Source organism: Vulpes vulpes, chromosome 3 (assembly GCF_048418805.1).
Source record: "Vulpes vulpes isolate BD-2025 chromosome 3, VulVul3, whole genome shotgun sequence".
In the NCBI taxonomy this organism is placed as follows: domain Eukaryota; kingdom Metazoa; phylum Chordata; class Mammalia; order Carnivora; family Canidae; genus Vulpes; species Vulpes vulpes.
The window spans coordinates 82,062,470-82,077,848 of NC_132782.1; the positions used below are offsets into that span (position 1 = coordinate 82,062,470).

General features: G+C 52.6%; 1 protein-coding gene across 1 annotated transcript; it reads right to left on the reverse strand.

The window, feature by feature from the left end:
* Nucleotides 1–4,027: 4,027 nt before the first annotated feature.
* On the reverse strand, nt 4,028–13,859 carry SSC4D (scavenger receptor cysteine rich family member with 4 domains). Its single transcript, XM_026019696.1, has 10 exons — nt 13,694–13,859; nt 11,711–11,746; nt 11,129–11,434; nt 10,354–10,431; nt 9,329–9,643; nt 8,250–8,327; nt 7,616–7,690; nt 7,189–7,500; nt 5,709–5,786; nt 4,028–5,066 (listed from the first exon to the last, which is right to left on the reverse strand). The coding sequence occupies exons 1-10, from the start codon at nt 13,857–13,859 to the stop codon at nt 4,750–4,752; spliced, it is 1,761 nt and encodes a 586-aa protein (XP_025875481.1). The 3' UTR covers nt 4,028–4,749.
* Nucleotides 13,860–15,379: the final 1,520 nt, after the last annotated feature.

Here is a 15,379-nt window from a genome sequence, read left to right on the forward strand (position 1 = left end):
TAACCTGAGCTAAAACCAAGAGTCGGACACTCGGCCAAGGGAGCCACCCAGGCACTCTGGTGGCTGGGTCCTTTTAAGTAAATTTTAAGAGGCAAGGCACACTCAGCAAGTTGAAAGAAGTGGAACATATTTAAGAGGCTGACATCTGGGGTGCCTGTATCATTCACTTTCCAGTGGGTTCTGCCCGCCATTAGAATACAACTTCTCCCTCTAGCCTAGAAAGTCCTGAGTGATCTGGCCCAGGTGGTAACACCTTTTCTGACCCATCTCAGCATATTCCCCTTTGCTCCAATCATAGCACACTTCCCTCTGGCCCATCTGCAGTCCAGGCTAAATCCCTACTGAAGGACTTAGAATGTTCCTCCCCAAATCTTTCTGTGGCCAAAAGGTTCATGGCCACCTCCCTCTCATTACTAAGGCCCAACTCAAGCCTCAACCTCCTCAGGCACCTTCTCTGACCACCCAGTGCCTACCATGACACCTACTTTACGTTCTTTTGAGCACTAATCACTAGTTCAAATTCTCTATTGATAGGCACAGTGGTTTTCATGGGTCTCTTCTACTGTAGAACTTAATCTCTGTGCCTTGCAAACAGGAAGCTGCTCCCGGTCTCTTCTTGCTCTGGAGCCCCAGAGCCCAGCACTGTGCTTGGCCTAGCACACAGGTGCTCCAGAAATATTTGCTCATGTCCTTCACTCACCTGACTAATATCATTTGAGTAACTGCTGTATGAGGGGTCCTATGCACAAAGTTGGGCATGACAGCTCCAGCCGCAGGGCTCAAAGGTTCCCTGAGCTGGTAGGAGACAGCCAAGTCAGCAGTCTCAGCAGGGGTGAGAGCTGTTCCTGGGGAGTACAAGGTACTATGCTGGCTGTTCCTAGAGCAGACCAGGAGGAGGAGGTATCAGAGAGGGCCTTCTGGAGAAAAGGAAAGCTAAGACATGAGCCTAAATAAGAGTTGATTCAGGGGAAGGAGGGGAGAGGGTGACGTGTCTCCCAAGCAGAGAGAACAGCATGTGCAGAGGCCTGGTGGGAAGGGAGCCCAGACATTAGAGGAATTGAAAGTAGTTCGGCCTGGTGAGATCCTGGCAGCAAGTGGCAAGAGATGATGCTAGAAACACAGGCAGAGCCAGGCTGGACAGGACCTTGCAAGTTGAGCTAAGAGGTTGAGGAAGAGCCATGGAGGGGTTTGAGCAGGGGGGTGGCAGCATGGGGTTTGGAAGAAACTGCTCACTTTTTTTTTTTTTTAAGAACTTATTTCTGTATTCATGAGAGACACAGAAAGAGGGAGAGACATAGAGGGAGAAACAGGCTCCTCACAGGGAGCAGGATGCAGGACTCGATCCCTGGACCAATCCCTGGACCAGGGATCACGCCCTGAACTGAAGGCAGATGCTCAACCAGTGAGCCACCCAGGTGTCCCCAGCTCACTGTTCTTGTGGCGTTTGGAACAGGCTGGAGACAGGCAGACAGTGAAGAAGCCATGGTGTGAAATGTGGGGTGGAGAGAAGTGAACAGATTCTAGCAAGGTCTGGGAGATAGAATCAGTAATATTTAGTGACTAATTTTGGTGGTGGAGATTGCTGGGGATAACACCCAGATTCCTAGCTTAAGCCAGTGGTTGGTAGTACTACCTACCAAACAGGGAAACCCAGGTTTAGTATAGGTGATAAAGTTCTGAGTGGGACAGGCTGAATTTCAGGAGAGCTCAGGGCACTCAAGTCAGCAAATGATTATTATGTGAGTTTCTCAAGGGTAAGAGCCCTGTCTTATTTATCTGTGTGCTCCCAGCAGGCCCTGGCCCACAGAATACCAAAATGTACAGCACAACAGAGTCATAACAACAGTTAACAGTACTTGCCTTGATAACTGGCTGGAAAACAGGCTTCACATAAACCCAAGACAGATAAATTTAGAAGCCTGAGTATGTCAGACAGGATGGCTAGGTTAGGGTGCTCTGATAAACCACCCCCAGTCTCGGTAGTTTACAACAACAAAGATTTATTTTTCACTCACTCTTAGTCCACAGTGAGTCAATAGAGGCTTTGTGCCAGGTCGCCCTCATTCAGGGATACAGGTTGATGGAACCTCTGTCACCTGGAACATCACTGGTCACCTTGAAGGAAGGAATTTGGCAAACTGCGTAGGTCCTTGGGGACTCCTATCTGAGGGGGCACTTCACTAACGTTTCATTGGCCAAAGCATGTCATAAGGCCATGCCTCACTTCAGGAGGGCAGGGAAGTTTAAACCTGTCATGTATCAGGAAGGGGAGCACTGGACATGTTGGTAGACTTGTGACTCTTGAACTCAGGGTTGTGAGTTCAAGCCCCAGGTAAGCGTAGAACTTATGTCTCAGCCTCTCTCTCTCTAGTATCTCTCATGAATAAATAAATAAAATCTTAAAAAAAAAAAGAAAAAAAAGACCAGGAAGAAGAGTCCAGGGATGGGACGCTGTGCTACTTCTCAGGCTGAGGGAGAGGTATGTGGGCGTGGCTGGAGTGGTCAAACAGAATCTGAGTGTGCTGCACTCAGATCTGGAGGCTAAAGGGTGGCTGGTGTGTCCCCATCCCTCTGCCCTGAAGTATTTTTGTTCCTTTCATTGCTCAGGTCGTTATCCTTCCAATGACACAGTGGGTCTCTGAGCTCTCTGACAAATGGAGACAAAGCCATTACTGCCAAGTGCTGATGGACTGTGGAGCTGAAGTGTCTGCCTCACTCCTTGGCTGGGAGCCAGGACCCAAGCTGGAGCCTGTGGGAGGCAGAATAATGCTCCCGCCCCCATTCCCCGCCCCAAGATGTCCATGTCCTAATCCCTGGAGCTCCTGAACATGTTACTTTACACGGCTAAAGAGATTTTGCAGATGTGATTAAGTTAAGGACCTTGAAATGGTGGAGTATCCTGGATTATCCAGGGCCTCATATAATCACAAGGGGCTTCAGAGAATGGAAGAGGGAGGCAGTAGCCTCAGGAAAGGAGATGAGGTAATGGAAACAGCGGTCTGAGTGATGCACTTGCTGGCTGCAAGGAGGTCATGAGTGGGCATAGGATCCGGACAGCCTGGAAAGGTAAGGAAATGGATTCTCCCTTAGACTCTCCTGAAAGAACATCACCCTGCCAATACCTTGAGCTTAGCCCAGGGAGACCCACTTCAAACTATCGACTTCAAAAACTGCCTGGGTAGCACTGTCGTTTGGGCATCTGATTCTTGGTTTTGGCGTGAGTCACAATCTCAGGGTCCTTCCCACTCTACTCCCTCTCTCAAACAAATAAAATCTTTTTTTAAAAACCTGTAGGGGGATCCCTGGGTGGCTCAGCGGTTTGGCGCCTGCCTTTGGCCCAGGGCGCAGTCCTGGGGTCCCGGGATCGAGTCCCACGTCGGGCTCCCGGCATGAAGCCTGCTTCTCACTCCTCCTGTGTCTCTGCCTCTCTCTCTGTGTCTATCATAAATAAATAAATAAATCTTTAAAAAAAAAAAAAACAACCTGTAGGATAATAAATTTGTGTTGTTTTAAGCCATTCAGTTTGTGATAATTTGGTACAGGAGCCATAGAAAACCAGAGAGCCTGCAGGCCAGATGTGGAGGACAGAGGCTTGACCAGGACAGTTGCTACTGGCAAGTCACCCACCCTAGGGCTGAGAGAGGCTCTGGCAAGATCTCCATTTCTCTCTGCCCCTGGAGTTCCAGGTGAGGTGTCCCAAGAGCAGACCCTGGGGACACCCCAGTGCTGCGTTGCTCTCATCTCCCTACCTCTTCTCGAATTTTGCTCTTCTAGTGACTCTGCCACCTTGAAATGTGTCTTGGAGCAGACCCTTCCCTTCTGTAGGACCTAAATTTCTCTATATGCAAAAGGAAAGTAGGGATGGGCTAGGGGATCTAGGCCTCGTATAGTGAGTCAACATTTCCAAGATGTGTAGGCCTGCTGAGAGCTCTCTGATGCTCTTGAACCACTCCATCCCCAGCTGGTTTCCTCCAGAATCCTAACCAGTCTTTCCTGCTGCTACAAATGATGCACTTGTGTCCACAAGTTAAAAGACAGGGAGGACAATGCTTTATTGACTTGGCACCTATGAACAGGTGGCTACAGGCCCCCAGGGTTCTTTGCTACTGCAAAGTGGAGGTTCTGTGGTGGGGGCAGCATAAATCAGAGATGCTGGTTCCAGCTGCAGGGAGGGGCCAGGATCCCTGTTTTGGCCCCTCCAGTCCCCTTGTCCAGCCAAGCACCATCTGAGTGTGGGCCCTCACGGAGAAGGCCAGGGCAATGACCCTGGTTCTTCTGCAGCCCCAGGCAGTCAGTCTAAGGTAAGAGCTGTGGGCCTCTCCTGCCTTCCCTCTTCTTGCGGATCCCAGTATGGGTGGGAGAAAGGGAGAAACCCCATTTACAGAGAGTCCCTGAGCCTCCTGGACCAGGGTCCAGGAAGGCAGGGTCAAGTTGCTTTAACAGGAACCCCACCAAAAGAAGAGAGTTAAGAGTCATTCCCTTCCCCACATTTTATGTTTTGTCTGAGCAGAAAGTGGGAGCTCTCAATGAACTAGGCCCACGGTCGTTGATGACAGGTGAGGTCACCCAAGTTGATGGGTAGAGCCAGGCTCCCCCATGCAGGACCACACTGTCTGAGCAGGCTCTCTCCCAGGCAAGAGGAGGGAAGGGTAGGGTGAACTGAAATTGTCACAGGAGGAGGGCTTCCTGGAGGAAGAGGGACAAGCCATAGTAGGCTCCCAGAAGAGATGGTCTGCAGAACTGGCGGGGTCACAATGGCTGGCACAGGACACTAGCATCCTCGCTGTGGTCACAGTTGTGGGCATCCCAGCGTATGTGAGAACAGAGCAGAAGAGCACTCTCATCCCCACGGCACTTAACATTGTCCAGGAGGATAGGGCCTTGGCCTGGGCCAAAGTGGGCCTCGCCAGGGGCTGCCAGGGCCTGGCCACAGCCCAGCTGGCGGCACAGGACAGTGGCTGCCCGCAGGTCCCAAGCGTCATCACAAACGGTGCCCCACCGTTGCCCTAGGAAGAGTTCTACACGCCCCTCACATTGGTTGGCTCCATTGGCCAGACGCAGGTGCCCTGTAGAGAGACGAGGATCAGGGCTTGCAAGGGCTGGCTTATGCCAGGCTACTCTCATGCCAGGCCACGGAATGGGTAGACAGAAAAGACAAAGGCTGGTGGTCTGAGATACAGCATTTCCCTCAGGGCTGATGGATGAGGGCGGACAAATCAGATTAAAAGAGGATGGGCAGCAGTCCAGGCGCACTCTCTGGACTGGAAGAACGTGTACAAGCCTTTGTGGGGTGTTGTACACAACCCAAGAGTCTCATGTCTGCTCTTGGTCCTCTGTTCATAACCCCAGTGCTGCTCTCTGGAGACTGTGAATATGTCCCCTGAAGGTCATCATCTCCTCTCACCCACAGGTTTAAAAGTGAATTCTTCCATTTCTGTCTTTTGAGAAGCAGCCACATCCCTTTATTTTGGTCCCATCTCTAGAAAGCTCTAAGATTGCTCCCTTAGCAACACCCCCCACCCCCACCTCGTACCTCTTTCTGGACATCATACCCCTATTCATGAAAACAGAGACTAGCACAAAACAAAGGTTCATAAACCTGGTTACAAATCTGTTCAGCTGTGCAGTCTCTGGCTATGATCTTCCCCAATTCTGGCCATGTTTCTCCTAATGCCTCTACCTCCATCTTTGGGGCTGTGGGCACCTACCGTCCCTGGGCCGAGGAGTGGGCATCCGGGTGGTCTCAGAACCGTCCTGCTGGCCTTGCAGTCCTAGCTCCTCTGGGCCTGGCTCAGAGAGGACAAAGAAAAAGAGGTGGCCATCACATTAGGGTACATGTTCCTTAAGGCCAGGTTACCTCCAACCCCGTGATTTAGGGACAGAGAGAACTTCACAGGACCATGAAGGAGAACTGCTCTCTGCCACCTGGATCAGAAATGGGGGCTGTGGGGGCACCTGTGGGGCTCCGCGCTCAGCAGGGAGTCTGCTGCTCCCTCTCCCTCTGCCCCTCCCCCTGCTCCTGCACGCGCAGGAACATACTCTCTCTCAAATAAAATCTTTTTTTTTTTTTTAATTTTTATTTATTTATGATAGTCACAGAGAGAGAGAGAGAGAGAGGCAGAGACACAGGCAGAGGGAGAAGCAGGCTCCATGCACCGGAAGCCCGACGTGGGATTCGATCCCGGATCTCCAGGATCGCGCCCTGGGCCAAAGGCAGGCGCCAAACCGCTGCGCCACCCAGGGATCCCTCTCAAATAAAATCTTAAAAAAAAAAGAAGAAAGAGGGATCCCTGGGTGGCTCAGTGGTTTAGTGCCTGCCTTCGGCCCAGGGCGTGATCTTGGAGACTCAGGATCAAGTCCCACATCGGGCTCCCTGCATGGAGCCTGCTTCTCCCTCTGCCTGTGTCTCTGCCCCCCTCTCTCTCTCTCTCATGAATAAATAAATAAAAATATTTAAAAGAAAAGAAAGAAAGAAATGGGAGTCGTGTTTCTTTCACCCCGGGACCCAACGCAGAACCCTTTATAGCTACCCCTTTACGGCCAAAGCTACTAGACCCAGGGCACCAAAGAAGGGTGAAGCTGTCAACTCCCACACCAGTCAATGAACAGAAGCATTTTAAAATAGGTCCAGACTCAGCAAATATCCTTTTCCATCGATTCCTCCCGAAGGTCAAACGCTTGCTCCCCGAAAGCTGATCAACTAACTGCTTACTAGAGCCGCCTTGTGGGTCCTTGACTCAGCAGAGCAAAAGCGCCCAGGCCCCTCCCTCCGCACAGATTTCCAGACCTCGCCTCCGGCTTTCCGCCTCTCACCTCCCGCCTGCCCCCCCCCGCCCCCCGCCCCCCGCCGCAGAGCGCTCGCCCTCCCCGAGCCGTCCCCCGCCTCGACTCTCCCCTCCCTCCCCGCTCGCTCAGCAGAGAACGCTCCCTTCCCGGCACCGCCCGCGCCGCGCAGCCGCAGAGCGCGTGGACGCTCGGGCTCCGCCCCTCTCTGCGGAGTGCGCGTCGTCCCGGGCCCGCTCCCGCAGCAGTGCCGCAGAGAGCCCACGCGCGCGGGCCCGCCGGTCTCTCAGAGCCCGCCTTACCCTGCGTGCGCCGCGGTACGCGCCTGCGCGCGGCCCCGCTCGTCCCGGGGAGGCCGTGCGGTGCTGTGCTGCGTGCGTCTGCTGTGTCCCGCCGCTTCCTCACCTGAGCAGAGCGCTCCGGCATCCTCATGGTGGCCGCAGTTGTGCTGACCCCAGCCCAGGTGGAAGCAGTCGCTCAGGCGGGCCTCCGTTCCGGCGCAACCCACGTTGTCCAGCAGCACGGGGCCGCGCCCGTAGCCGAAGTGGCCGAGGCCGGTGGCGCCCAACGCAGGCCCGCAGCCCGCCTCGCGGCAGGCCACGCGCGCATCCGCGAAGTCCCAGTCGTCGTCGCACACGGTGCCCCAGCCCCCGGCGTACATCACTTCCACGCGGCCACGGCAGGGGCCCGGGCCGCCCACCAACCGCAGCCGCCCGCCTGCGGGGCGCACAGGCCCGCGGCCATAGGAGCTGGGCTGGGGCCGCAGGATCGGGGACAGAGCCCCAGCCCCACCCTCTCCCACCTCCCACAGAATCCTGGCTCTGCCACTTACTTTTCTTCCCCGAGGCCCAGGTAGCTGTGGTGAACAGTGCCATCTCCCTGGAAGGCAGGGCGCCAACTCCGGTAGCTGCAGAGACAGGGCACCGAGAACATTTGTAGGGGCAAGGGGGCCTTCTGGCCTGCAGCCGGGCACAGCGACGCCTATGGGATACCTCAGCTGCACCGCACCTGCACCCCTCAGCCTCACTCCTAAGTGTCATCGTGTTGTCCCGTGTGGTCCTCAGGAAACTTGATTGGAATGAACCCAGTCCTAATTCCAGGCATTATCCTAATTTCAATCCCAATGATAGTTCCAGACCGAATTCCAAACGTGCTTGTAGCCTTCATTCAGCCTTTAGCTCAACCTCTCAAGGTCTCTCAATTGCCAACCTCAGCACCTGCCCAAATTTTACCTCAGAGCTTTGAAGAGATCCTTTACTATCTGCTCCCACCTTGCTGAATTTTCCAGAGCTCCGGATTTCATCCTTGCTTCAACTGCTCGTTCTTCTCTCACCCATCTCTTTACCATCTGGCCAAAAGTCCTGGTCGCCTAGCCAGGGCCCCCTTCCAGGAGGTCCAGAACAGCCTAATTCCCATCTCTGTGTACCTTGCCCCAGCATTTCAGTGGGGGAGGCTGGTCTCCTTACCCTCTGGCTCAGTGTGCCAGGCCCAGTCCTCTCTTGTGGCCAGGGATGGTAATGCTGTGAAAGTTGGAGGGCCCAGCACTAGAGTAAGAGAGAAGGGAGCAGGGTCAGAGGCTAAGGTTCTGGTTCCTGGTCAGCCTTGGGCTGTCAGGGGAGGATGGGAGGGTCTCCCTGGAGAAGACAACAGATTTTACTTCCAGAGTCAGGGGCACAACCTCAGCTAGGGTCCTAGGAGGTCTGCCCTACTTGACAGTGTTTGTAATTTACTGTACACTTCACAGTATATGAACCTTGATGGATGCGCTTTCATTTCTCTCCAGTGTTTTCCAGAAACGCAATGTGGACCCACCAGGGAGGGCCATGCACGGTTCTGAGGGACTTACAGAACAAGACTCATTCCCATCTTACAGATAAAATAGGACTAGAAGGCAAGGATCATGCTGGAGACTGTGCAGCAAGGTTAGCTGTGGCTTTGTCAGAGCTCACTATGTGACCTTGGGTAAGGCTCTGCCGAATGCGCTGGGGCTTTCCCATCTGTAAACCAGGAAGGATGGCCCTGGTTTGCTGAGGTATGGGCAAACAATTTATATCTTGTAGAGTGAAGTCCATCTGTGAAGAGCCACTACTGGTCCTATCATTCCGATTTTTCAGGAAAACTCTCAAAATGGGAGAGGGACCGGGTGGGTGAAAATACAAGTATGAGAGCATCAGAATTACAGAGGGCTATGCTATTTAAGTCTGGGGACACCCCTGGGTTACAGTGAGACAATTCAAGAGTATCTCTGGAGCAAGTCTAGAGTACTATTAGTTTACTCTGAAGTATTCCATGAAGAGTACATAGAAATTGCTAGAAAATTCGAGGAGCATTCTTGGGGTACTGCTAGATAATTCTGGAGTATTGGTGGCAGAATACTGTGAAACCTACCACAAAGACTACTGGGACTTTCAGAGGTACTTTTAGTGCAGTATTGAGCCATTAAAAGTAATTTTGAGGCCTTCCTGGAAAGCACTGGGGAGCACTGGAATAGCCACGAAGCCCGGGCCCACTGCAGGTGTCCCTTACCCCCACCCCCAGCCCGCACCTGCACAGAGTGCGCCGGCATCCTCGTGGTGGCCACAGTTGTGCACACCCCAGCCCAGGCTGAGGCAGGCTGCCAGGCGGGGCTCGCTGCCCTCACAGTGCACGTTGTCCAGCAGGATGTGCCCCGTGCCGTAGCCGAAGAAGGCGTTGGTAGTGGCAGCCAGGGCGGCCCCACAGCCCAGCTGACGGCAGACCACAGCAGCGTCTGGCAGCCCCCAGTCATCGTCGCACACGGTGCCCCACAGGCCGCCATGTAAGATCTCCACTCTGCCCTGACATGGGCCTGCGCCCCCCACCAGGCGCACGCTGCCCTCACCTGGGGGGTGGGGTGGGAGCAGGGAGCATCTCCCTCGGGGCTCTGCCTCCCCCTCCCATGGTGCACCTGACCCAAGGCTTCCCCAATGCCTTAGGCCCTGCACTACCCACAGGGCATGGTGCCCAGGACCTAAAACCAAGGAGAAGCTGTTCACACACAGATAACCCAGGGCACTGCCTCCTCCAAGGCCCAGATTGGGGGAGCTTTGTGGGATTGGGATAGGCTGGCTTTGACTGCCTAAAACCGACCTTCCTTGCACTGGTCCATGCTCTCCCTAAGCAATCCTAACCATATAGGACATGGTTTCCTCATTTACTACTCTCCCTGATTTCTGATACATGAGACCTTCTTCCTTCCCTGGGCTTCCTTGCCTGTTTATCTGTTCATCCTTTAGGGTATTTTCATGTTCTCATTCTACATCATTATCCACATTTCTGTACATATCTGACTTTCCCATCGAATTAAGCTTGGGGCCTCACCTTTCGATAAAACTTATGCTATTTTTAATCATCCCATGGGAATGGACTCCTCTTTCCCTACCCAGACTGTGAGCTTCCTGAGGGGCTGCAAGGAGTGGGATGGGGAGGGAGAAGGACCCAGCTCACCCGTTGGTCATCCCTCTCTTCCTACTGTCAAGGGTAGATATGGAAGACTCCCTTTGTGGTCCTTCTCTTAAGACCCAGGTGGTCCCCCACCTTGCCCTTACTTACCTTTCCCGTTCTGCGGAGTTGTAGGGGGCGCCCTACTGATGATCACTTTCCTTGTTGGGGGCTGCGTGGGCAAGAATTCTGGGAAGGAAGCAGGGTAGAAGGGAGGAGGATACATGGATCTTTCTGTTCTTCATCTTCACACCCATGGGTGTGTGAGCAGCAGGGCATGGACCCCCTAAGGTACCTGCCATAGGGCCTCTGGCTACACAAAGGGTCAAAGCCAGGAACCCTGAGGGGAGAAGGGGCCCCTGAGTCCAGAAAGCGGTAGCTTCAGATGAGTTCTTTTAGTTCTTAGAGCAATATCTCATTACTTGAGAACTGATTAGAAATGCAAATTCCCAGGCCCCACCCCAGATCTGTAGAATGAGAAATTCTGGGATGGGGCCACAGTCTGTGTTTTAATGAGGCAACCAGGTGATTTTCTTGAAAGACTAGAACCATTACTGTCAAGGTCAATACCTTACAGAGATTTCTGCTGCAGTGCGTCACCAAATGGACCTCACTGCCCATGTTGGCCCTAATTGTTTGATTGTACATGGGAAGAGGGCTCTGCTGGAACAATCAAGGCCCTACGTAGAAACAACAATGCTGGTTTCCTTTAGCCAAGATCATACAATGAAGTAGAAGGAGCACTGAGATCCTGAAAACCGAACTGAGGCTCTTCCCTAGAACTATGCAGTGCTACCTCGGGCTTGGTCTTCTGTGTGGAAGTCCCTTCATTCACCCAGCCTACAGCCCTGCTGCCTGCCCTCCCTGGTCACAGGTCTCTGCGTACCATCGCACAGGACAGCCACGTCTTCATAGTGGAAGCAGTTGTGAACACCCCAGCCTCGGCTTCTGCACTGGCTCAGCGCAGCTTCCTGCCCGCCACACTCCACATTGTCCAGCAGGATGGGGCCCCGGCCTTGGCCAAAGGCAAGGGGCCGAGGCACGGGCAGCGCCAGGCCGCAGCCCAGCTGTCGACACACCACGTTGGCATCCACCACATCCCAATCATCGTCACAGACGCTGCCCCAGGAGCCACCGTGCAAGACCTCCAGGCGCCCCCGGCAGCGGCTTGGGCCCCCCACCAGCCTCAGCTCTGTGGAGAGGGTTGAGCTGGCACCAGAGGGATTGCTGGGCCTAACCTACAGGCGCCCACCTTGCTGTGAAGCTGTGGAAGTGCGGGAACCTCGGGATGAGTCCCTTTGGGGCCTTATTTCTCCTTTTCTGTCAAACGGAGAGGCTAATGCAACACATTGGGAGTGCATCTAGAGTTCTGGAGGGCTGGTTAGTCATTACTGCCTGAGGATCTGTCTGAGCATCTGAGTACCTAGGGGCAGGGCAGGGTGTGGGCAGAAGGGGCAGAGGCACCTACCTGGAAAGGGCAACGAGGTGGGCTGTACGGCGCTGGCTGAAACAGAACGAGGAAGAGCATTGACCCCACTGCCCCCTCTCTTGGCCACCTGGCCCCAGGATGCAGCCTCCCCTCCACCCATGCTCCTTATCATCATCCCCCTCCTCTTCACTTCCCCTGCCTTCTCCAAGCTTCTCTTCTCTCTCTCTAAGTGTCCCGGTGGGCTTCCTTGCTTCACTCTTTTCCTATCACTCCACATCTGCCTGAAACAGGTGTCTGCTTATCTCTCTCCACCATGAAATTCCTCAAAGACTCCCTTTTACCTGCAAGAGTCCCAGACTCTAAGTTTTCACTACAAAGCCTTCTAGTACCCTCTCACCATCTTCCTCTAACTTTTTGGTTTTTAGGATGCTATTTATTTGTTTATGAGAGAAACACAGAAAGACAGAGACGTAGGCAGAGGGAGAAGCAGGTTCCCCACAGGATGCAGAACTTGATCCCAGGACCCCAAATCACTACCTGAGCCAAAGGCAAACTCTCAACCACTGAGCCACCCAGGTGCCCAGACTTTTTTTTTTTTTTTTTTGAAACATTTTATTTTTGGGCGCCTAGGTGGCTCAGTCAGTTAATTATCTGCCTTCAGTTCAGGTCATGATCCCAAGTCCTGGGATCTGCAGAGAGCTTGCTTCTCCCTCTCTTGCTCCCCTGCTTATGCGCACTCTCTGTCCCTATGTCAAATAAATAAGTAACTAAATCTTTTTAAAATTTTTTTTTATTTTTAAGTAATCTTTACACCCAAAGTGGGCCTGGAACTCAAAACCCTGAGATCAAGAGTCACATGCTTTAGGTACTGAGTGAGCCAGGGGCCCATCTCTCTTAGACTTCTTTATAGCCCATCTCTCTTGTCTCTGGGTCTTTAACCCTACAGTCTCCTCTATGTGAACAATTCTGCTCACTAGAGCCCTGCACCTCCTTCAAGATACAGCTCCAAGTCCCCTCCTCTGGGAACCCTTCCTGGAGCCCTCAGCTAGAGGTCTCTGTTTCCTCTGAATTCCTGGGCACTGTCTCCATGGCCCTTTCTGGGCCTTCTGTTGGGTGATGCGGCCATGCCTGTCTCATCCAGGTGTTTCCCAGGGCTCCCGCCGCCGAGAGCCTATTACTCGGCAGATGGTCCATAGCTCTGTCTGAAGTATGTCAGTTGGCTCTGGGATTCGTTATGATATGTATTCCCCAAAAGATTTACCTATACAAGTCCTTCTGCTTCAGCCCCCATGGCACTGTGCCCATTGCTTTATGTGGCCTGGCTCACTTAATCATTAGGACAACGTATAAGGTGGGTATGATCGCACTTATGGGGAATGTCCGTCTTAATGAGTTTAGGCAACTCGCTCAAGGCCACACATCCAACAGGGATTAGAGCTGGGATTCCAACCCAGACAGCCATACTCTTCTTCACGACACAATTCTGCATATGGCCCAAGATGTAGGGAGGAGATTGGGAAACTGGCCTAACGCGGGAAACTGAACATCCCATAAGAGCCCCTCAGTTGTGTGCAGGGCATTACAGTTCTCAGGCACATTCATGTACATTACCTCATAGAACCCTTACAACAGTGCTCCAAGGGGTGTGTGTGGAGTGTACTAGTGTACCCATTTTACAGATGAAGAAAGGTTAGGATGGTCTCTAGGTCATTTGGTTCTATGTATTCCACCAGTTGCCTCTCCAACAGCCATTACTGAATCCACTCCTTCCCCTCCTTCCCTATTTCCAATGCCCTCTAACTGCCCAGACTCTGTGTACATTGAGCCTTCCCCTCTAGCACTAAGCCCTCCACTTGCCCAACTCAGACAGACCCTTGGCTTTCATCAACCTTGAACAAATGTCAGCTGGAAAGAACTTCGGAAACCACCTCACTGACAAACCATGTCCCACCATAATTTTACAGCTGGGAAGACCCCAGAGGCAGAAAGGGGAAGGGTCAAAGGCTAGGGGAAGGCACTCACCCAGCGGCAAGAGGAGGAGGAAGGATAGGGCTGGGGGGAGGGGTGAAGAGGCAGCACTCCTGTCTCCTGGCCTCCATCCCCTGCTCTTCTCTGCTGGCTGCAGACCAATTCGCATCTCAGCTTCCTTGTGTAACCAGCCAGGGGATGGCCTTTCAGAGGGTCCCATCAAGGGGTGAGAAGTCACAGCTGGAGCATCTGGAATTAAATATCCCCAGTCACTTCTTCCAGCTGGAAGAGGCCCAATGAGAGCTTCAGGGGGATGTGACATTTCCGTTTGGATCTGGCATTCCGAGTGGAGGCAGCAGCAGGAGCAACGGCTGGGACCTCAGGGAAGGATGGAGCACAGGACTCTAATGAGGAGCTAGGTCTGGATGGAGCAGCGGGTGTGTGAGCACAAGAGGCAGGAGACAAAGTTGGAGGGTTGCCTGGTCCCAGACCAAGACAGGCCTGGGGGTTGTGCCGAGGGCTCAGAGTTTATCCTCCACGCAGCAGTGCATCCCAAAGCCTGGTGTTGGTGCCACTGGTGGTAATGCACATAATTTTAGTGGGTGATAAAAGGATGTTCATGCCTTTCTTTTCTTCCTTTTTTTTTTGTTTTGTTTTGTTTTGTTTAGCAGTGCTTTCTATTTATGGCAAAGGCTTCTGGTTTTCAATTTATTTGGAGCAATATAAAGTTTCTCTTTAAAGTTAATTTAAGGGGCACCTGGATGGCTCAGCCAATTGGGCATCTGCCTTCAGCTCAGGTCATGATCTCAGGATCCTGGGATCAAGTCTGGCATCGGGCTCCTTGCTCAGCGGGGAGTCTGCTTCACCCTCTCCCGCTGCCCCTCCTCCCTGCTCACGTTCTCTTTCTCTCAAATAAGTAAATATAATCTTTTTTTAAAAAGTTAATTTAGGGATCCCTGGGTGGTGCAGCGGTTTGGCGCCTGCCTTTGGCCCAGGGTGTGATCCTGGAGACCCGGGATTGAGTCCCGCGTCGGGCTCCCTGCATGGAGCCTGCTTCTCCCTCTGCCTGTGTCTCTGCCTCTCTCTCTCTCTCTCTCTCTCTCTCTCTCTCTCTCTCTCTCTCTCTCTGACTATCATAAATAAATAAAAAAAAATTAAATAAAAAAGTTAATCTAAATGAGAATAAATGAGTCAATTTAAGGAAAAATAAACATCAAGGAAATGTAGTTCCTGTGACTCTCAAATATGCCAAAATGGTGAAGGGCTGGGAGAGTAGATGCCATTTGGGATGCTCTGCCCTTTTTGGGTGGGAAGCCTTTTAAGATGCTTTTTTTAAAATTTTGGTTTGAATAAGGGCACCTGGCTGGCTCAGTCAGAAGAGCAGGTGACTCTTGATCACCAGGTCATGAGTTTGAGCCCCATGTTGGGTGCAGAGATTACTTAAATAAATAGATTTTGGAGGCACCTGGGTGGTTAGTCGGTTAAGCCTCTGATTCTTGATTTTGGCTTGGGTCATGGTCTCAGAGTTGAGTCATGCTCTGCAATCAGTGTGGAGTCTCCTTGGCCCTCTCCCTGCTGCCACAAATAGATAGATGGATAAAATCTTTTAATTAAATAATCTATTAATTAAGGGTTGATGTATACAAGCCCCAAAGTACATAAATCAGAAGTGTAGAGCTCAGTGAACATTTGCACCATGAAAGCAGCCTCCCAGTAAGACTCCAGGTCCCCTTTCCTGGC